Below are 23,250 nucleotides of genomic sequence, written 5' to 3'. Positions count from 1 at the left end.
TTATTTTTGTCATTCTCTCTCCCTGGGCTCTATCTCTGCCTAGCTGCTCACTCCACTCCACTTCCTCAGCCTCACCCTCCTGTAGCTCACCTTCAGCATAAATACCACCTTTTCCTAGTTAATATCAGTTCTGATGAACCTGAAACATTAACTTTCTTGTCTCTCCTCAGATGCCGCCAGACCTGCTGAGTTTCTTCAGCATTTCTGTTTTTGTTCCGTACAGATACATATACATTCTGTCATTCTTCATGCTTTGCACTGCCATTTCATTTAAATTCAGCTGTATAAAGAAATCCAATAAATTCTCTATCTCAATTCAAAGGAAAAATCTTTTGCCACATTAAAACAGATTTGCAAGTTGGATCAGAACAATGATAGCACGAGCCTCACATAGGAAGTCTTAGAAAGAGAGCAGAATAGAAGACGGTTCTGCTATAATGCAGTAGTTCCGTTCTTGTGCAACCCTGTGTTATAAGAAAATTGTGTAATATCAGCACCACTTAAACTGATGGGACTGGAATCACATTATAACCAGTACACGCTATTAAAAGTTTGCACTACTGAAACAGTGTCCCCTGTGCGTCAATCTTGCTATAGTGAATTCGCATTAACGAAACCTGCATTATAGCAGAACAACCTATATATGTAATTGAAATTCATCCCCAACGGTTTTGAGTCTTGGATTCCTTACTTATGAAATAAGACAAGATGGTTTCTTGCAGGTAACTTTAAAGAAAATAAATGGATGTCTCATGCACCTCTCCATTGTGAGAAGAAACTTTTTCACTCAGCAAGTAGTTAGGAAATGCGCTGCCTGGAAATGTCGTGGAGGCAGGTTCTATTGAGTCACTGAAGAGGGCATTAGATGATTACTTAGACAGAAACAGTGTGCAAGGACATGGGGAAAAGGGCAGAGATTGGAACTAGGTAGCAGAACTAGTTGCAGGCATGATCGGCTGGGTGGCGTCTGTCTGCACTATAACAATTCTGTAAATCCTTTCAGAATGGATAAGACACATATTTCAGGAAAAGGCAACTTGATAAAATATGGTGAAACAAAAGAAAACCCAGAACATTTCCAAGGCATCAAAAATGCTACCACTGCTAGTGAATCCTGTAGGAATTTATATCCAGCAATTCTTAACATGTCAGCAACACCCACAAGACCAACCTTGATTGACCTAAATGCAAGTAAAGGTGATGGTGAGCCTTTACTTGAAGCACTGTGATTCCCATGAGCTGATGGTATTAGGAGCACAGAATTAGATTTAAGTCATTTGCAAGAGATGTAGCAGGTTGCCAGGAAGAACATCTGAATGTAGTAGGTGGCAATGCTCTGTAAATCACTGCCCACAAGGGGTTACAAGTGGAGATCAAGGTTTCAAAAGGAAATTGGATAGACTCCTCAGGTACATAAACTTGCGGGGAGATATAAATAGAAAAGGAAAAGGTATTTATTGCAGTGCTCCATCGAGAGCCAGCATAGATTAAATGGATCAAATGGCCTTCTGAGCCATAGTGAAACTATGGCAGTAACCTCGAATTGGGAAATCTTCTCCACTTTACGTAACTTGGCTTGGTCCACGGGGCTCTGGCACAGAGGATACTTGCTTGAGGAAGGTGGGGCCAGGTTTGATTTAGATCAGCCAACCTGAAAAGCTCTTTGGAGGTGTCTACTGGGACAGATGAATTAGAATTAGAATTAGAATCCCTACAGTGCAGAAACAGGCCCTTCAGCCCAACACCGACCCTCCAAAGAGTAACCCACTCAGACCCATTCCCCTACCCTATATTTTTCCTGACTAATGCACCTACACATCCCTGAACACTATGGGCAATTTAGAATGGCCAATGCATCTAACCTGCACATCTTTGGATTGTGGGAGGCAACTGGAGCGCCTGGAGGAAACCCAAGCAGACACAGGGTGAATGTGCAAACTCCACACAGACAGTCACCCGAGACTAGAATCGAACCCGGCTCCCTGGCCCTGTGAAGCAACAGTGCTAACCACTGAGCCACCGTGCTGCCCTAAACTAGTGCCAAACTAGTTAGACAGTCTCTCTCAGTTTTCTGGGACATTGTTCAAGCTGTTATTAAAGTTGTTCCATCTCTCTCCCCTCATAGCTCACCTACACGTCATGTCCCTTCTGTAACACATCACACTTTCTTAGCTACTCACCCAGTATCCACCCTGGTCCTCAGGCTGAGATGAAAGAAAACTCCTAAAAATCCTAATATAGCACTCACTTACACACAGGTGAGACTGAAAGGACACTCATTCATGAAACTTGTGAAACTTGGAAAGGGTTCAGAAAAGATTTACAAGGATGTTGCCAGGGTTGGAGGGTTTGAGCCATAGGGAGAGGCTGAATAAGCTGGGGCTGTTTTCCCTGGAGCGTCGAAGGCTGAGGAATGACCTCATAGAGGCTTATAAAATCATAACGGGCATGGATAGGGTGAATAGTCAAGGTCTTTTCCCCAGGGTAGGGGAGTTCAAAACTGGAGGGCATAGATTTAAGATATGAGGGGCAATATTTAAAAAGGACCTAAGAGGCAACATTTTCCAACAGAAGATGGTTCATGTATGGAACGAGCTGGCAGAGGTGTTGGAGGTGGCTGGTACAATTACAATATTTAAAAGGCAACTGGATGGATTTATGATTAGGAAAGGTTTAGAGGGATATGGGCCAAATGGAACTAGAATATCTGGTCAGTATGGATGAGTTGGACTTAAGGGTCTGTTTCCGAGCTGTACATCTCGATGACTGCATGAAACACATTCAAATGGTGAAATTTTAACTGTGGCAATGCGTTCCCAATGATTCGACAGGACTGGATACCACTTTCACTCTCTTGGTTTTTTTTTTCTGGTTCCCAAGATATTACAATTAAAGCTTAAGGTGTCAGCAGCATGCATGGGAGACAAATATGATCCCACAGAGGGGAATATCTGGTGAAATCCTCAGCCTACTGACAATGCAGCAAGTACCGGCTACATAAGTACTTCCTGAATAAATACGGAGGCTCTTAATCCTGGACAAACCTGTCCTGCCCAGCTCCATTACCACTAGGCTAAGATTTACTACAGTAGCCACCACCTCAACCCGAAGATTTTAAATGCCCCCAACTAGTTACAAAACAAACAAACTTCTATTCACTAACCACAAAAATATAAGCTCAACTGTCCCCGCTGGGATAAATACTTTTAGAGATTTAACTAAACATTCATATTGGGCTCAGCTGTAACAACAGCCTTTGAAAAATGTTTGGAATGAACTTTTTTCAAACTGCAGGAAGAGTTTATTTTTTAAATAACCATACCAGACAGCCAATCAGTCAATCTGCTCCAGCAGCAGCTTGTTTTTTTACACTCACTGACAGCTGCAGCCTTTTCATCAATGATTAAAAGGATACAAATCATGACACTTAAGCAGACCATATCCACATTTAAAGAAGGGTTACATCTCAGCCAGAAATCAGGACTCCCACACTATGGGTTAAAGCTCTTGCAAAAATGAATATGAAGTCTGTTTGAAATTAACATATGTTACGAAGTGCTCAGTTATCGAATAAATATCTGAGATTAATGCTCCAATCCCTTCTCTTTTAGTCCACTGTCCCTTCAACAACAAGTTTTTGTGGAGGGGGGAAAGAAAGAGAGAGAGAAGTGTGTATGTGTCTGTGTGTTTTTTCACATGCCATTTCAAATCACTGGAGTCATCAAAAATCCTGCCCTAAGACTCTATAAACCTGTCATGATCTTGTACATCTTTAGTGAATCTCTATTCAACAACCTTTGCTTCAAGGAAAACATCATCCAACAGGTTAGGTGAATTGGCCATGCTAAATTGCCCATAGTGTTAGGTGCATTAGTCAGAGGGAAAAGAGGTTTGGTTGGGTAACTCTTCGGAGGGTCGGTGTGGACTTGCTGGGCTGAAGGGCCTGTTTCCACATTGTAGGGAATCTAATCTAACCTCAAAGTTAGTCTGATAGCTAGACTTCCTCATCCCTGGACCCACTCTAGTAAATGTCCTCTGCACCCACTCCAGGACCTTCAGACCTCCTAAAGTGTGATGACTAGCACTGGACATTATACTCTTGTTGTGCGTTAACCAGAATTTTAGAAAGATTCAGCATGACTTCCCAGTTTAGTCATCAATATCCTTACTGACGAAACAAGCTTCTGCAGTGTCATGCTCCGACAGCAAACAAACAATGAGCCATTTTTTTCACTTTCCCCAGTGGAAACAGAGACACAGACTTGTGGATCGAGGAACCAATTTGAGATTGATTTTGGATTAATTTCACATTGTACTCTCAGCAGCAGGTAGAAGAGACACATTTTTTGCGTTGAGGAATGGAAAACGTAAGAAGTGATGAACAAGCTCCTTGTGACATCAGTCAAAAGACAGACTTTGAACCACCATGCTGTGACTGGTCCTTGCTGAACAATAATTGGCAAACCAGATCCCTTTGCAGCCAACCTCCAGCAAGGGACCCACAATCCCTTGATGCACTTACAAAGAGACTAACAACATTGCAATTTACTGAGATGTGTTCCCTCTACAGACTGAATGACAGATTAACTGCCTTAAACTCAAAAAACTAGGAGGCTGTCACTCGTCTCTGGAGATTAAGAAATGGGTGAATGGACAGTGCACTAACCATTCCCCTATAAACTTAGTGCTTGCAGTTGGTGTCTCTGGTTCATGCACGGTCCACAGTAATTTGAGCCTCAGCCCTTCTGCTTGCTCTGTTATGAGTTCCTTCATAAAGTGGATATGATGTTGACACATGTTCAATCACTCCTTGGCACTCCCACAATGTGAATAATCCTTTTGCTGTTAATAAGATTAAAGGCATTAACTAACATTTAACATTTAACCTTTAATCTGCTTTCACAAAGTAGTAGACTTATTCAGGTTAAGCCATTAGCAACTGCAGCCAAGTTTATCTTTTAAACAAACAGTCATTTCCATTATTGGCTCCTCCTACAGTGGGCCGAGGGTCACATCTCAAATTGCCTGAAGAGGAAAACCCAGTACAAGTAGCATCAAGACGTTGATGGTGCATTTCATCTATTACATCTCTCAATTTAATTTGCTTGAAAATTAGAAAAATAGGAGCAGGAGTAGGCCATTCAGCCCCTCAAGCCTGCTCCACCATTTAACATAATCCTTTAATCCCTTTAGCCCTAAGATCAATAGCTAACTTTCTCTTGAAAGCACTCAACGTTTTGGCTTCAATCACTTTCTGTGGCAGAAAATTCCACAGGCGCAGCACTCTATGAGCGACGACATTTCTCTTTATCTCAGTTCTAAATGGTCTACATTAGACTGTGACCCCTGGTTCTGGATTCCCTGTTCATCGGGAATATCCTTCCCGTGTTTACTCTGAAGTTTGTTGAAGTCAGTCACAAATATAAAATGGCCCAGACTGTCTCTATGGATGGCAGAAATGACTCATTCGAATGATACCATTGAGTGCTCTTTACTATTGCTGGGGGCCGCCCATGCTGGTATCGTGGTTAGACATCCCAGACACAGTGCAGGCCCAGAACTCTTCAGTAACAGAAATGGTGCAGGAAGCCTGCGGTTACCAGCCAGGAAGACACATAATGGCTGTCAAGGCAGGACAGTCCTGATCATTATGGTTTGAAGCATCACTGAACTTGGACCTCCAATTTGCCATGATCCTGTGTCCCAAGGTCTCTTTATTTAAAAGAAAAATCCCACATAGGCTTCCAGAAAGGTCCATTTGCCAAGTCCTGTTGCGGTGGGGAATTGGTGATGAGGAAAGGGCTGAGAACATTGGACTCCTTTTTCAAGAATCTGCACCCAGGTGGTAATTGCATGAAGGTTTTGGGCCAGAGGTATCTTCATATTGTAGCATCTGTAATTGAACAGTCATCTTCAGGATCTTCTCTACTCACACCAAATGGGGAAATGCTCCTAAACGGGCCCAAAAAAATGCACTGTCCCACTTCTTCCTGGCTGTGGAGCCACAACTCGAGGGATCACTATACTGGGGGTGTTGGTTGGGAGGGGGGAGGGGGGGGGGTGGAGTTGGAGGTGGTTGCGTGGGGAGAGAAAATTCTAAATCTTACAACTTGGATATTTCATGACTGATAATCTCAGGATTGACAAGCCGGGAAGAAGAAGTGCAATTCTGTCGTGGGAACTATGACCTCTCCAAATTGTTATTACTGTCCTTGGTAAGACTCCTAAAAGTTGGGTGATAAACCTTCTACCATAAAGGGAATGCTGACAACAAACAATGTGTCCATGGAATAGATTTTGCCCAGAACAGGATCTTGGGTGCACTTCCAGAACTCTGCAATCTTCTAATTGAAAGGCTCATGACTCTTCACTTATAAATTAATCAATATGTTATCATCTATACAGTCATATGTACCTACATACACAACTAACTATACACTCACTCACATATATTGACACACACTCATGTATACACCTGCACTTTCACACTCACTCATACACATATCTTCACACACATTCACTCATTTACACTAACAGATTGACTGACTGGTACAGTGGGGATTAGAGTGGTGATAGAAAAGCACAGATCAGGCAGCATCCGAGGAACAGGAAAATCGACGTTTCAGGCAGGAGTCCTTCATCAGGAAGGGTTGATGAAGGGCGCCTGCCCAAAATGTCGATTTTCCTGCTTCTCGGATGCTGCCTGATCTGCTGTGTGTTTCCAGTACCATTCTAATCTTGACACTAATCGCCAGAATCTGCAGTCCTCACTTTCGCCGCCTGACTGGTACAGTGAGTCACTCACTCACACACGTATTGACTCATTCTATTACACTCACGCACCTTCCCCTACATCCCCCCACTTCCCCTGAAGTGAATCAAAAGAGGTTAATACCACTGTAGTAAATTTTTTGACTACTCGCCATTAACTTGCATAGACGATATTGAATCTGGTCTGCAGCAAAATGGCACAAAATGTTACCAATGCCAGTTGTTTTGTACTTACTGGTTTCGGGGTAGCATTTGAGCTGGTCTGGGGGACTAGTGGCTTGATTGCCACTACAGGAGGGGCTACTGGAACAGAGAATCTCTGGCCTGTGTCTGGCGGTGAGGAGTAGGAACGAGATCGAGCATCCAAACGTTCAGGTTCCTGTTTGTACGATTCCAGAGGGAAGGCTGGTTTGGTGGATTGCACTGGGGTGGAGGGAGTAGAGAGTCCCGAGGCTGTGGAGGGGAGATAGAGGAAAACGTTATTAAAATAAGTCAAAACAGAAATTATTATAGAAATGTATTTCTACCCTCAGAGATATAAAATGGGTGTAAATGAAGATGTGAAGAGCAGACAGTTTAAGTGCATAATCTCTGTCTTTTGTCTTTCTTACATTTTTCCCTCCACCCTGGCTGTAGTTTTTTTTTGTCTTGTTGACTTTGCTGTCAGTAAAGTGGACTCATTTCACACCTTAACCTACTCCCATCTTTCATCTGTATTTCTCCTTGACTACCATTAGCACTCTTCTTGTCTTTTGTTCTGGGCATCCTCACCATCTGTACCAATCACACCTCATCCCCTTCTGTCAACAGCATAAAAATCACCATTTTCCAGCCCATTTTAGTTCTGAGGAAGTCATAAAGGACTGAAAATGTTGACAGTTACTCTTTCCATCAATGCTGCCAGATCTGCTGGATTTCTCCAACATTTTGTTTTATTTCAGATTTCCAGCATCCTCAATATTTTGCTTTTAATGAAGTTTCAAAGACTTTTTTTTCCATATGACAACAGGGGCATCTTTAATATTTACTGTACAATCATTCTTAGTGATGGTTAAGATTGTATAGTAGACTGTAGAATTTGCAGGAAGTTACTCAGAACAGCAAATGAATACAGGAAGAGAGTGTAATGATTACCTTTCAAGAATGTACTTTGCAAAGTTTTGCCCTTGTTAATATTCTCAAGAGGACATAATTTAATCTTCCTTTACTGTTTACAAAACAATAATGTACATTCAAATGCATTACTATAAGGGCTATAGTGAATGAGTAGAGTTCATAAGTCAATACAAAAGCTCAAGGTTGTAAAGGAAAAGTCATTTGGTGAAGTGAATCAACACGGCAGAATGCAAGACTACCAATAAACTCATACTATTGGTACAAAAGCTGTGAGAAAAACATCTCAAGCTGAACAAAACCCTCTAAACCCTTCCTATTCATATACTCATCTAGATGCTTTTTAAATGTTGAAATTGTACCAGTCTCCATAATTTCCTCTGACATAAATGCACCACCCTCTGCGTCAAAAAGTTAACCTTTTTGCCCCCTCTCACCTTAAACTTATGCCCTCTAGTTTTGAACTCCCATTGTGGGGAAAAATAACTTGCCTATTCACTCATGCATGCTCCTCATGATTTTATAAACCTCTATAAGGTAATCCTACAGTCTCCGACGCTCCAGGGAAAAAAATTCCCAGCCGATTCCACTTCTCCCTATAGCTCAAACTCTGCAGTCCCAACAACATCCTTGTAAACTTTTATTGCACCCTCTCAAATCTAACATCATCCTTGTTACAGAAGAGTGACTAGACTTGAACGCAGTATTCCAAAAGTGTCTTCACCAATATTCTGTACAGCTGCAATATGACGGCCCAAGTCCTATATTCAATGTTCTGACCAACGAAGGCAGGTGTGCTAGATCCCTTCTTCAACCCCTTGTCTACCTGCGACTCCACTTTCAAGGAACTATGCATCTTTATCTCTATGTTTCTTTGTTTGGTAACACTCCCCAGGAGCTTACCATTGAGAGAAGAAGCCCTGCCCTGATTTGCCTTACCAAAATGCAACATCTCTTATTTATCTAAACTTCATGTGCCACTCCTCAGCCCATTGGCCTACCTGATCAAGGTCCTATTGTACACTGAGATAACCTTCTTCACACATGGCATATGGGATCTCGGCTTTCATTAACAGAATCACAATCACTGCAACACAAGGGGAAGCCAATCTGCCCAGTCAGTCCATGCTGGCTCTCTGTGGAGCAATCCCAGTCAGTCCCATTCACCACATCCTTAACCCATTGTTCTGCAAGGTGATTTTCCCTCAGGGTTCTAACAGCTGAAATACGAATCTTCTTCGTAAAGCAGGTACAAGCTCAATCTCTGAAACACTGATATTTTCTTCAGTCATTTTGAAGTTGACTGTGAATGTATTCCCCAACAACTGAATGCCGACAAATAATACGTACAGTCTACTAACCATTCAAAGTTTTTTTTAATCTGGCATCTAATATGCACTTCTTACTCCCTCCCCACAAACTATATCGCAGCAAGAACTAATTTGAACATATCGATGCAGGAGGTGGTCTTTTTTCTTCTCCTCTGGCACGATTCCATTTGAAGAGGCAGATAATTCAAATTAAGCTTCTAGTCGGCCCTCTGCAGAGCCCCTTTCAACTGCAATTTTTATTTTGCCTTATAAGCTTTTGCAAAGAGCCATGGAATGTTTTCCAGTGTTCAATGTGCTGTATAGAGGCAAGTTGACATTGAGCACCTTCGAAACAAAACAAAATTTGACCCTGCAGTGGTGATACAGGTAGTTATGGGTTCCAGCCCCACTCCAGTAACTTGAGCATATATCTCAAAGGTGACACTCCACACTTACACTGAATAAATACTGTGGGATGAATTTAAAAAGGAAAACATATGATAAGGATTAATTTGTAAAATCTGCATGTCTCTGAACTTTCAATGATTACAATTTATGACCAAGGTGGCATTGACACTGCCATATCTGAAATAATTAAATATTTACCAGAGTTGAGGCCTCTGACTGTAAATTATTGACCATGATGGTCAAATATGCATTTGTAATTACTTTGCTGATCGTGGATCAGAAAACTGCAACTAAACCACAGCAACAACTTGCATTTAGACAGTTCTTTTCAAAAAGACATACATTTTTATAGCAACTTTTATAAGTATAGGACTTCCCACAGCCAATGAGATACCTTATGAAGTGTAGTCATTGTTATAATGTTGAAGATGTGGTCGTCAATTAGTGTACAGGCTAGCTCCCAGAAAGCTGTGCACATATGAGCAGATAATTTTTTTTTAGTGATGCTGATGACAAGGTCGCTAGGGGCAGCTCCCCTGATATTGTGATAATGAGAAGGGAACTTTTATTCCCACTTAATAGTGGAAAAGGGGGCCTTGGTGTAACATCTCATCTGAAAGATGGCTCCTCCAATAGCAATAACACCAGAGCATCACCTTTGAGTTTTGTGCTAAAGTCATTGGAATGGAAGTGACACCCATAACCTGTCGACCCAAAGCAAGGGTGCGACCAGCTTAATCATGACGAGCACTGCATTGAATGATACCAAGGCACTTACTAGAAAAAGTCTGATGTTGAACCACATAATAACTTATTCAGGCAGGTTACCCATAGTTTGGGCAACAGGATTAGCTTCAAGGAGGAAAAAAAATCCCAGGAACTGCTGGAAATCCAAAACTAGAACAAAAATTGCTGGAGAAGCTTAGCAAGTCTGGACAGAGAGCAGAGTTAATGTTTTGGGTCCAGTGACCCTTTACCAGAACTGGAATGTGTCTTGAGGGGAAAGACAGATGTAGAGGGGAAGGTAGGCTTAGTGAGAGTCTTCCATAAGGACAAGGATTGAGGCAGCAGAAAACATGTCTGCCAATTGTGGATTGATGCAAATCAAGGACAGACAAGACGCTGCAAAAGGAAGAGTGCAGAGACGTTGGTGCTCACTAAGGTTGAGGAGGCTACAGAAATGCAGAAGATTGAGGCCACAGAGGGATTTAAAAACAAAGATAATTTTTAAATCAAGGCATACTGTGCAGAACTGTTACACAATAATCTGCAAGACAGTAAATCTCCACTGCCAGCCCTGCAATCCAATCCCAAAGATAGCAATAATATTGCCCTAAAACACACACTGGATATGTTAGCCCTTGAAGCACAGATCCTCAATCAGTCAACTGTAATCTTAAAATAAGCCTGCTGACTTCAGTAAATTGTGGTGTGTCTGATCTGGTGAATGAATGGGTCAGGAACTGCAGCTTAGTTTAGGATTAAAGCAATTTAAATCACTTTCAGATACTTTAAGCAAGCTTTGAGCATTTACACAGCATTAATCTATTTGACGCCCACAGATACCACAAACATACAAATATCCTGCTACCACTGATTAGGACAGAACTAGTAGTAATCTTTTACTCACACACAGATCTTTGGCCAGACATCTCCAGTGTCCCTGCTCAGAGGGCACAATATAGCACACGAAAGCAGAACAGCTCTGTGGCCTTCCTGTAATTTAGAACTGCATTGGCTCGGAGAAATTTTCCATGATCACGTGAACATTATTGCTTAAGTAGCTGCAAACTAAATATTTTCTTCTCAAACATTTCCATCAGAATTCCTTTTCTTAAAAATAATTAGTCACTTTTATTTTCCTGCCTGATTATGGTAAATTTGTGTGACTCAGACAAAACACATTTTTTCTGATGTTTTTTCATAAAAACATCAGTATGAAGTTATTGCTAGATGAAGTCATTGCAAATAGTGCAAACAACTATATTTAAAATTTTATAGTAGTTTTAGATAGAAAAGAAAACCAAGAAAAAGGATTGCCAATCCAAAAGAGAAATCAGGATTTGGGTCAATAAGGATACTGCTGACAAAGACAGTATTTGATGCAGGCAAAAACTGAAAGAACTGTGGATGCTGTAAATCAGCAGCAAAAACAGAAGTTGCTGGAAAAGCTGAGCAGGTCTGGCAGCGTCTGTGGAGAGAAATCAAGAGTTAAATTTTCAGGTCCAGTTCTGAGGGAGGGTCACTGGACCAAAAACATTAACTCTGATTTCTCTTCACAGATGCTGCCATTTAATGCGGGTCCCTAATTGCCCCAAACAAGGTGGTGGTGAGCCGTGTTTTTGAATCGCTACAGTCCTTTGGGTAGGTGCACCCACAATGCTGCTAGAATGGGACTTCAATGACTTTGACTCAGCAATGATGAAACAACAGTCAGTTATACCCAAATCAGGGTTATTCGAAGGCTGCAATGTATTTGAGGATACCCTGAAGATGTACTTGGCCATAACGTAAATGCAAATAAAGAAAACAGAAAGTGCTGAAGAAAAGAAACAGGTTTGACTGCATCTGGAAAGAGAGAAACAGAGTTAATGCTTTGGAACCAGAAGAGCCATGCTGGATTTGAAACATGAACTCTGTTTTACCTTCTCCACAGATGCTGCCAGACTTGCTGAGTTTATCCAGCATTTTGCTGTCATTTTCAGATCTCTAGTATCTGCAATACTTTTATTTTACATAAAGGGACGTCTCTTCTTTTCCCCAGATAATACAAAGAGGACAGCAATAATTAAGAGTGGCTGAAAAGAAAAACAGGTTCCAGCAACAAAAGGTGACAATAGGAGCACATGAGAGCAATTGATGAATAACTTGGTCCCCACTTTCAAAAGTATCAGTCAGTTTTCAGGCTGCTGTTTACTAGGTTAATCTGTAACTACAGGTTGATGACAATTTATAACTATCTGCAGTTTATAACCATGTAGCATTGATACAACCTATTGTGTCCATCTTAATCCTACTCCACTCTTCTCAAAACCATATGAAATATAGCCCGGTCAGGTTTTTTTTATCAAAGTGTCTTTTTGAAAGTTACACTCACACTACCTTTTCAAATAGTGGATTCTGGATCACCATAACCTGCTGAGTAAAAATAAAACCACAGCACCTTGTTTAAATCTTCGCCGTCTGGTTGCCCTTCTCCAACTGTAAATAGCTTCTCCTCATCTACTTTGTCAAAACCCTCACCATTTCGAAAGCCTCTGTCAAACGTTCACTAAAGCTTCTCTACCCCAAAGAGAACAATTCCAGTCTCTCTGGTGTTTTCACATAACTGAATCTTAGGGCTGGATGTACACTCCCCAGGGGATGGGGGGGTTGGTGGGGGAGGACACTCAAACCCCAGTGGGTGCTGTGCCTTCTGCCTAGCCCTGTCCTCGTTGCCAATTTACCAGCAGCAGGCTGGGCACTGGGCGGCTCACCATCAGGCCCAAGTGGGCAATGAATGCCCCTTTCAGAGAACCACCCTGCTGTGTGTTGGTGGTGATGGTTGGGCCTGGTGTGTGAGGTGCAGGGCTGGGACACGGGAGATTTTGGACTCTAGGGTTGTTGAGTTTGGTGTTGGGGCTGGAGGGCTGTGGGATCCCTAGGCGGAGGGTGGGGTTTGTTCTCCCAACTTGTCCTGGGCTTCACTGGGGTGCAGCAGCAGGTTGTGGGTGGGTGTTGGGCAACTGGAAGCTCAGGGTCTCTTTTGCAGCCAAAATGTAGATCATCAGCCATCATTTCCACCACCTCCAGTGAGATGTCACCATCAGACACATGTTCCTGTCCACTCCCTTGTCCACCTTCTGTAGGGACCATTCCTGATGGGACATGTTGGTCAACTCCGTCTTTATTCCCAACATTTCCCCACAGCACCTTCCCCAACAACCATTAAAGGTGTAACATCTGCCGATTTACCTCCTCCCTTCTCAGTATCCATGGGCCCAAACATACCATTCAGGTGAAGCATCACTTTGCCTGCAGTTCTGACAATGTAGTCTACTGCATTCACTGCTTTCAATGTAATCTCTGGGGAAACAAAGCATAGACTGAGTGACCTCTTCACAGAACATCTGCGTTCTGCCCATGGTGGGTAGGGGGGTTCTCTGAGCTTCCAGTTACCTGCTGCTTTGGCGCACCTCCCTGTTCCCTGGCCGACATCTTTGTCTCGGGATTGCTGCAGCGTTCTGGTGGGGTCCAGTGTAGGCTGGAAGCACACCACCACGTTTTCTGCTTGGAGACCCTGCAGCCTTCTGGACTCAATACCGAGTTCAAGAATTTTAGGGCCTGAACTCTCCTATGTCTAGCCTCCCATCCCGTACACCAGGCCTTGACATCACATAGTCTGCCATTAAAATACTACTTAGCTACCATAATGACAGTAGGTGTACACTAAAGAAAGGCAAAAAGGGGACATGAGATAGCTTTGGCAAATAGGGTTAAGGAGAATCCAAAGGGATTTTATAAACATCTGAAGAACAAAAGGATAACTTGGGAAAGAATAGGACACCTCAAAGATCAGCAAGGCAACCTGTGTGTGGAACCGCAGGTGATGGGGGGAGATGCTAAACGAGTATTTTACATCAGTGTTTACTGTGGAGAAGGACATCAAAGATATCGAATTTGGGGAAATAGATGGCGACATGTTGAAAAATGTCCATATTACAGAGGAGGTGGTGCTGGATGTCACACATAAAACACATAAAGGTGGATATATCCTCTGGATCTGATGAGGTGTGGGAAGGCAGGAACTGATTCCTGAGCCCCTTGTTGAAATATTTGTGTCATCGATAGTCACTGGTGAGGTCCTGGAAGACTGGAGGTTCGTTAACAAGGTGGCACTATTGAAGAAAGGTGGTAAGGAAAACCCAGGAAACTATAGACCAGTGAGCCTGACAGCGGACAAGTTGTTGGAGGGAATCCTGAGGGACAGGATTTACACTTATTTGGAATGGCAAGGACTGAGTGGGATAGTCAACACGGGAAATCACGTCTCACTAACTTGACTGAGTTTTCTGAAGATGTGATGAAGAGGACAGGTGAGAGCAGAGTGGTGGATGTGATCAATATAGACTTCAGTAAGGTTCCCCATGGGAGACTGTTTAGCAAGGTTGGATCTCACGGAATGCAGGATACACAACTGGCTCGAAGGTAAAAGACAGAGGGTGGTGGTGGAGAGTTGCTTTTCAGACTGGAAGCCTGTGACCAGTGGAGTGCCACAAGGATTGGTGCTGGGTCCACGACTATTTGTCATTTATATAAATGATCTGGATGTGAACATAGGAGGTGTAGTTAGCAAGTTTGCAGATGACACCAAAATTGGAGATGTAGTGGACAGTGAAGCAGGTCACCTCTGAGTACAATGGGATCGTGATCAGATGAGTGAATGGGCCAAGGAGTGGCAGATGGAGTTTAATTTAGAAAATGACAGGTGCAGCATTTTGGAAAGGCAAATCTTAGCAGGACTTATACACTGAATGATAAGGTCCTGTGGAGTGTTGCAGGACAAAGAGGCCTTGGAGTGCAGGTTCACAGTCACTTGAAAATGGAGTCACAGGTAGATAGGATATGAAGAAGGTGGTTTGGTATGTTCTCCTTTATTGGTCAGAGTATTGAGTACAGGAGTTGGGAGGTCATGTTGCGGCTGTACAGGACATTGGTTAGGCCATTGTTGGAATATTGCGTGCAATTCTGGTCTCCTTCTTATCATAAGGTTTTGTGAAACTTGAAAGGGTTCAGAAAAAATTTACAAGGATGTTGCCAGGGTTGGAGGATTTGAGCTATTGTGAGAGGCTGAATAGGTTGGGGCTGTTTTCCCTGGAGAGTCAGAGGCTGAGGGCTGACCTTATAGAGGTTTACAAAATTATGAGAGGCATGGATAAATAGGCAAAATCTTTTCCCTGGGGTCAGGGAGTCCAGAACTAGAGAGCATAGGTTTAGGGTGAGAGGGGAAAGATATAAAAGAGCTCTAAGGGGCAACCTTTTCACACAGAGGGTGGTACGGGCATTGAATGAACTGCCAGAGGAAGTGGTGGAGGCTGGTACAATTGTAATATTTAAGAGGTATTTGGATGGATATATGAATAGGAAGGGTTTGAAGGGATATGGGCCGGGTGCTGGCAGGTGAGACTAGATTGAGTTGGGATACCTGGTCGGCATGGACGGGTTGGACCGAAGGGTCTGTTTCCATGCTGTACATCTCTATGACTCTAAAAAACTCAATCAAGTTTGTGAGACATGATTTCCCACGCACAAAGCCATGTTAACTATCCCTAATCAGTCCTTGCCTTTCCAAATACATGTACATCCTGTCCTTCAGGATTCCCTCCAGCAACTTGCCCACCACTGACGTCAGGCTCACTGGTCTGTAGCTCCCTGGCTTGTCCTTACCACCCTTCTTAACGCCTTACTGAAGTCCATATAGATCACATTTACCGCTCTGCCCTCATCAATCCTCTAATCTTAGCAGGACTTATACTCTTAATGGTAAGGTCCTAGGGAGTGTTGCTAAACAAAGAGACCTTGGAGCGCAGGTTCATAGCTCCTTGAAAGTGGAGTCACAGGTAGATAGGATCGTGAGGAAGGCGTTTGGTTTGCTTTCTTTTATTGGTCAGAGTATCGAGTACAGGAGTTGGGAGGTCATATTGCAGCTGTACAGGACATTGGTTAGGCCACTTTTGGAATACTCCCTAGGACCTTACCATTAAGCGCATTTATCTAAACTAAACTCCATCTGCCACTTCTCAGCCCATTGGCCCATCTGATCAAGATCCCATTGTAATCCGAGGTAACCTTCTTCACTGTCCACCACACCTCCAATTTTGGTGTCACCTGCAAACTTATTAACCATACCTCTTATGCTCACATCCAAATCATTTATGTAAATGACAAAAAGTAGAGGACCCAGCACCGATCCTTGTGGCACTCCACTGGTCACAAGCCTCCAGTCTGAAAAACAACCCTCTACCACCACCCTGTCTTCTACCTTCAAGCCACTTCTGTCTCCAAATGGCTAGATCTCCCTATATTCCAGGAGATCTAACCTTGTTAACCAGTCTCCCATGGGGAACCTTGTCGAACGCCTTACTGAAGTCCATATAGATCACCTCTACAGCTCTGCCCTCATCAATCCTCTTTGTTACTTCTTCCAAAGACTCTATCAAGTTTGTGAGACATGATTTCCCACGCACGAAGCCCTGTTGACTATCCCTAATCAGTCCTTACCTTTCCAAATACGTGTACATCTTGTCCCTCAGGATTCCCTCCAACATCTTGCCCTCCATCGATGTCAGACTCACTGGTCTATAGTTCCCTGGCTTGTCCTTACCACCTTTCTTAAACAGTGGCACCACGTTAGTCAACCTCCAATCTTCTGGCACCTCACCTGTGACTATCAATGATACAAATATCTCAGCAAGAGGCCCAGAAATCACTTCCCTAGCTTCCCACAGAGTCCTAGGGTACACCTAATCAGACCCTGGTGATTAACCCACTTTTATGCGTTTCAAGACATCTAGCAGCTCCTCCTCCTCTGTAATATGGACATTTTTCAAGATGTCACCATCTACTTCTCTACATACTGTATCTTTCATGTCCTTTTCCACAGTAAACACTGATGCAATTGTGAAACTTGAAAGGATTCAGAAAAGATTTACAAGGATGTTGCTCGGGTTGGAGCTATAGGGAGAGGCTGAATAGGCTGGGGCAGTTTTCCCTGGAACATTGAAGGCTGAGGGCTGACCTTATAGATGTTTAAAAAATCATGAGGGGCATGGATAGGATAAATAGACAAGGTATTTTCCCTGGCTTTGGGGGAGTTCAGAACTAGAGGGCATAGGTTTATGGTGAGAGGGGAAAGATATAAAAGAGACCTAAGGGACAACCATTCACGCAGAGGGTAGTATGTGTATGGAACGAGCTGCCAGAGAACGTGGTGGAGTCTGGCACAATTGGATGGGTATATGAATAGGAAGGGTTTAGAGGGATATGGGCCAAGTGCTGGCAAGTGGGACTAGATTAATTTAGGATATCTGGAAGGCATGGATGAGTTTGACCGATGGGTCTGTTTCAGTGTTGTTCAACTATTTCTCCTTCGAATCCTCCCACTTCCTTCAGACCATTTATCTCTCAGCCCACTTGGACCACCCCCATCCCCCCGCATTCTTGATGAAGACCTTACGCTCAAAACATCAGCTCTCCTGCTCCTGGGATGCTGCCTGACTGGCTGTGCTTTTCCAGCACCACATTTTTTAACTCTGATCTCCAGCGTCTGCAGTCCCCACTTTCTCCCAGTTGATTATAACCTTACTGCGAAGCCTCTTCCAAGGATGCCCACCTTGAAGAGGGAAAACCATGTTAACATTGATAGATGAATGAAAGGATGTAGAACAGGGTGTGTATTGTGGATAGGCTTACATGCCCATGTTGTGACTGATTTATTTTCCTAAATGGAACACACAAAGCACACTGTATGTGACAAGTTTTCTAAAAAAGGAAAACAACTCTGGAGTTAGGCAGACAGTACAGCAGCAATATATCAAATGGTTCCTTAACAGCTAGTGTCTAAAAGCTTCAGTAGAGTTCAACTTCCCGAGGGAAAACTGTGCTTCCTTTTTTACTCACTAGCTTACAGGAACCACTCAGCTTTAACAAATAGGGTTTATACAGCTCACATCAGGGCAGGCATTCTGAACTGGTTCACACATTTATTGCTTCCTCTGTTGGGAAAGGAATAGAAATTATTCTCAACTTCTGAGGAATAAATCAAACTCCTGCAGAGTCTAAAAAGGGCTCCAGCTGTACTTTTGCATCATTTAGAAGGCCTGTGCTTGGATTGTTGTGCTAAAAGCATTTCGATAAAACTGCTTCTTTCTGTTAGATACACCAGAGAGCTTCTACTACATTAGTGGAATGTTACCCTTAATTATTCCTGAATATAATTCAATTTTATTTCTCACGTCTATTTCCTGAGAAAATGAACTTGACAATAGGCTTAGATGAAGCAAAATGAGAGAAAGCTCCTGTGGAACATAAACACAGGTACAGACCAGTTGAGATGAATGGCTAATTTATACTGCCAAATGCTACATAATTGTCCGTAACCTCACAGTAAGAAAGGAGGTAGCGGGCAATTCTGGAAAGAAACAGACATAACGGATGTCCTTAAGAGGTCGGCAGTGTTTGAAGTCGAAAAATCACTCAGTTTGGAGTGGATGTATCCTAGGTTACTAAGAATAAAATACTAGGGGGCATAGGTTTAAAGTGAGGGGGTAAAAATATAAGGTTATGTACGGGGAAAGCCTTTTACCCAGAGGGTGGTAGGTTCCTGCAATGTGCTGCCAGGGTAGGTGGTAGAAGCAGATATCTTTTAAACGTTTAAGAGCCATTTGAACAGACACATGAGCAGGCAGGGAATAGAGGGATATTGACCATGTAAAGGCAGATGGGATTATTTTAGAATGGCATCATGGTTGGCACAGACATGGTGGGCCGAAGGATGTGGACTTTTGCTGGACTTAAGTCTGTTCTATGTTCTGTGGGTTCAATTGTGATAGCTGGGCCCTTTGAATAAGAGAGTGTTGTGAGAGGACTGGAGAATGGCAAATATTACACCCCTGTTCAAAAACAGAGGAGAATAAATTGATAATGATAAGCCAGTCAGCCTGATTCCAGTGATATATAAAACTTTTACAGACAATAATCTGAGATATAATTAATTGAGGCTTGGAAAAATATGGGATATGAATACCAGCAAGCACAGATTTGTTGCAAGGAAATTATATTTAATTATATAATGGAGTTCCTAATGGAGTTAACCTAATTGAGTTCTTCGATGAAATAATAAAGATTTCCTAAATGTAGAGTGTTTGATGTTGTTATGGACTTTCAAAAGATGTTTGTTAAAGTACCATGTAATATATTTGTTTGTAAAATTGAATCCAACAGGATTTTAGACATCGGCAGAGTGAATACAAAAGCTTTTGCCCGAAATGTTGATTCTACTGCTCCTCGGTTGCTGCCTGACCTGCTGTGCTTTTCCAGCACCACACTCTCGACTCTGAATACAAAACCTGTCCTGCAATACCGATAGCCTGGGGAATGGTTCATCTTAACTCAGGGTAACTGAGGAAGTTTTGTGAGAAACTGACTATATTTTCGCCATATTGGAGCTCAACATACAAGTGAATAATGCACGGATGAAATGTTTGCAATAGGAAGGATGTTGTAAAACTTGAAAAGGGTTCAAAAAAAGATTTACAAGGGTGTTGCCAGGGTTAAAGGTTTTGAGCAATAGGGAAAGGCTGAATAGGCTTGTGCTGTTTTACCTGGTGACTGAGAGGTGACCTAATAGAAGTTTAGTAAATCATGAGGGGTATGGATATGGTAAACAGACTAGGTATTTTCCCCAGGATAGGGGGAATCCAGAACTAGAGGGTATAGGTTTAAGGTGAGAGGGGAAAGATTTAAAAGGAACTTAAAGGGCAACTTTTTTCACACAGAAGGTGGTATGCATATGGAATGAGCTGCCAGTGGAAGTGGTAGAGGCTGGTACAATTTCAATATTTAAAAGGCTTCTGGATGAGTATATGAATAGGAAGGGTTCAGAGGTATACGGGCCAAGTGCTGGCAAATGGGACTAGATTAATTTAGGTTATCTGGAAAGCATGGACGAGTTGGACCGAAAAGTCTGTTTCCATGCTGTACAGCTCTGTAACTCTAACTTTCGCTAGTAATGTTGTGGATGGTCTTATTGACCTCTCCACCATCACAGATACAAACAAGCAATCAATCTGATTCACCTCAACATCCTGGCAGTTTCTAGCTTATCTGTAACCTGGGAGCACCTTCGCCGTACTGACTACAGTGGTTGGTGAAGGATGCCTCCCACTTCCTTCTCAAATGCCGTAACAGTTGAACTACAAATGCTGACCTGGCCCGCGAAGCTCACACCCAAAATTAAAAATATCACATGGGATCTGTGACTTTAGTCATTTTGAAACCTGGATTAGATTAAACAAAACAGGAAACAAAATGATACAGTCATGGTTACTTTCAATCAAATTTCTAGGATAAAACGTTAGCCTGATTTGTTTCTTTTTAGTTAGGATGTGGTCCACGTCCATATTTTGTATGGACTTCAAAGAAGTGGAAGTTTGCAACATTTGTGAATGCCTATGTCCTCATATACCTCAGCCCATGTAGGCTGCAGATCCCTCTGGAAGAAACGTCACCTTTTTGATGGATGGAGGGATGAGATGCCATGTCATACCCAGGAGGTAGGAGACAAGGTTCGTGCACAACAAGTTTGACAATGTCCATTGTTTCTTATCTCAGTCTCACATTAGCTTGTTACAGTCAATTCCTCGAGGCAAACTCTGAGTTGACACCAAAATTGGCAAAACGCAATGAGCAACAGCTACCACTTTGAGCCTCCTGGTCCATTTAAAGTTAATGAATGAAAGGCATACTGTAAAAGTGTTATAACAATGAATCACAGTACAGCATTTTCCAATATTTTACCAACCACTGGAATAAAGTTAAAAAGTACTAAGAAGCAATGAAAAACAAGCCATGACCAGAACTGTAAGGAGAAAGCGAGCCAATGTTCCTTCAGTCAAACTAGTTACCCCTCCATGCCACCCTGGGAACCTCACATCACAAGTCAGGCCCAGTATATTATTGAACAACATGCATCTACGTATACGCCCTTTTAAATTAGTTAAACTTAAAAAGTGATTTTGTAAGAGGATACCCAAGCTTGTCAGAAAATGAATTACTTTAGGGAGACCTTGCCCCATCACTTGCTCAGGGCGACTGCAGAGAAACAATAAATGAAGCCTTGCCAGGGTCAGCTTCATCCCCATGACAAATCAAAAAGCAAGGTCATGTCAGTTGTGTGTTATCAGTTAAGCACAATGAGTTTTTCCAATGTCTCACTTTAGACTGCTTCTGTCCATAATGTCCTTTCCGTTGTTATCAAGAACAAGATTTCAAAGCACAAAGTAAGTGAAATATTTCCGAAGAGAACTGATTAATGGATTATGGAACCTCCTATGTCCTCTCAATTTGTCCACTCAGCCTAGGCTGGCTCATCCAAAATGTGTGATCCGCATCATTAATATGTAGTGAAGAATTTCAAAAATAAATATATTAGACCAAGTGACTGTCAACATCCTGATGAAGGGCTTTTGCCCGAAACGTTGATTTCGCTGCTCGTTGGATGCTGCCTGAACTGCTGTGCTCTTCCAGCACCACTAATCCAGTGTCAACATAAGGTGTCAGTTTCAGCTCAACGCCAAGCCAAATGGTTATAGGTTCAAGCCTGATTCAGGAGTGTGGAGACCAAACATGTAGCTTCACACCTCACAGCAGTTCTGAAGGAGTGCTGCATAGTTGGAGATGCCAACTTTGTAACGAGATGCCAGGAAGAGGCCCTCTTGGGCAGAAGCAAAAGATCATCCAGAACAACTTCCAAGGTGAATGGGGAGTTCTTCCCTGTGTCTTGACTAATAGTTACCTTTCAGCTAATATCAAAAGACAAATGATCTGGCCTTTATTCATAGAACAGTACAGCATACAAACAGGCTTTTGGGCCCAACCTGTCTGTGCTGACCATGATGTCTTATAAACTAATCCCATCTGCCTGCACTTGGTCCCTCTATTCCCACCTGATCATGAACCTGCCTAGGTGCTTCTTAAAAATGACTATTGTCTCTGCTTCTACCATCTCCCAACAGTGTGTGCCAGGCACCTGCCACCCTCTGTATGAAAAACTTTCCTCACACATTTAAACCTTTCCTCTCTCATTTTAAAGCTATGCCCCCTAGTATTTAACATTTCTACCCTAGGGAAACGACTCCAATAATCCACTCTGTCCATGCTTCTCGTAATTTTATATACGTCTATCAGTTCATCCCTCAGCCTATGATGCTCTAGTGAAAACAATCCAAGTCTGCCTAACCTCTCCCTGTAGCTAATACATTCCAATCCAGACAACATCCTGGTGAACCTCTTTTCCACCCTATCCAAAGACTTCACATCCTTCCTATAGCATGGTGACCAGAACGGCACATAGTATTCCAAAGTGGCCAAACAGCTGCAACATTACTTGCCAACATTTATATTCAATGTGCTGACAAATGAAGGCAAGCTTGCTATACACCTTCTTTACCACCTTATCCACTTGCATTGCCACTTTCAGGGAGATCAGAGTCGAGAGTGTAGTGCTGGGAAAGCACAGCAGTCAGGCAGCATCCAAGGAGCAAGAGAATCAATGTTTTGGGCATAAGCCCTTCATCAGGAATGAGGCTTTTGGGTTGGGGCTGAGAGATAAATGGCATGGGGTGGGATTGGGGGGAAGTAGCTGGGAAAGTGATAGGTGGATGAAGGTGAGGGAGAAGGAGATAGGTCAGAGGGGGAGGTGATGGACGGATCAGGAGGGTGGTGCCGAGTTGGAGGCTTGGGACTGGGATAATGTGGGGAGAGGGAAATGAGGAAGCTGTTGAAATCCACATTTATCCTGCGTAGTTGCAGGGTACCAAAGCAGAATATGATACGTTTTTCCTCCAGGCATCGGATGCTAACAGTTTGGTGGTGGAGGAGGCCCAGGACC

The 23,250-nt window shown here is 42.8% G+C and overlaps 1 protein-coding gene across 5 annotated transcripts in view; it reads right to left on the bottom strand.

Annotated features, from left to right (window-relative positions):
• The window catches only part of prkag2a (protein kinase, AMP-activated, gamma 2 non-catalytic subunit a), a 441,088-nt gene that overhangs the window by 89,831 nt on the left and 328,007 nt on the right, over positions 1-23,250 (bottom strand). For all 5 annotated transcript variants that reach the window (XM_072576269.1, XM_072576268.1, XM_072576267.1 and 2 more), the window contains one exon: positions 7,007-7,224. In XM_072576269.1, coding sequence (XP_072432370.1) covers positions 7,007-7,224 — 218 coding nt within the window. The remainder of the gene's footprint in view (positions 1-7,006; positions 7,225-23,250) is intronic.

Source organism: Chiloscyllium punctatum, chromosome 8 (genome assembly GCF_047496795.1).
Source record: "Chiloscyllium punctatum isolate Juve2018m chromosome 8, sChiPun1.3, whole genome shotgun sequence".
NCBI lineage: Eukaryota > Metazoa > Chordata > Chondrichthyes > Orectolobiformes > Hemiscylliidae > Chiloscyllium > Chiloscyllium punctatum.
The sequence above is the reverse complement of the archived record's forward strand: the minus strand, read 5'-3'. Positions and strand labels throughout refer to the sequence as shown.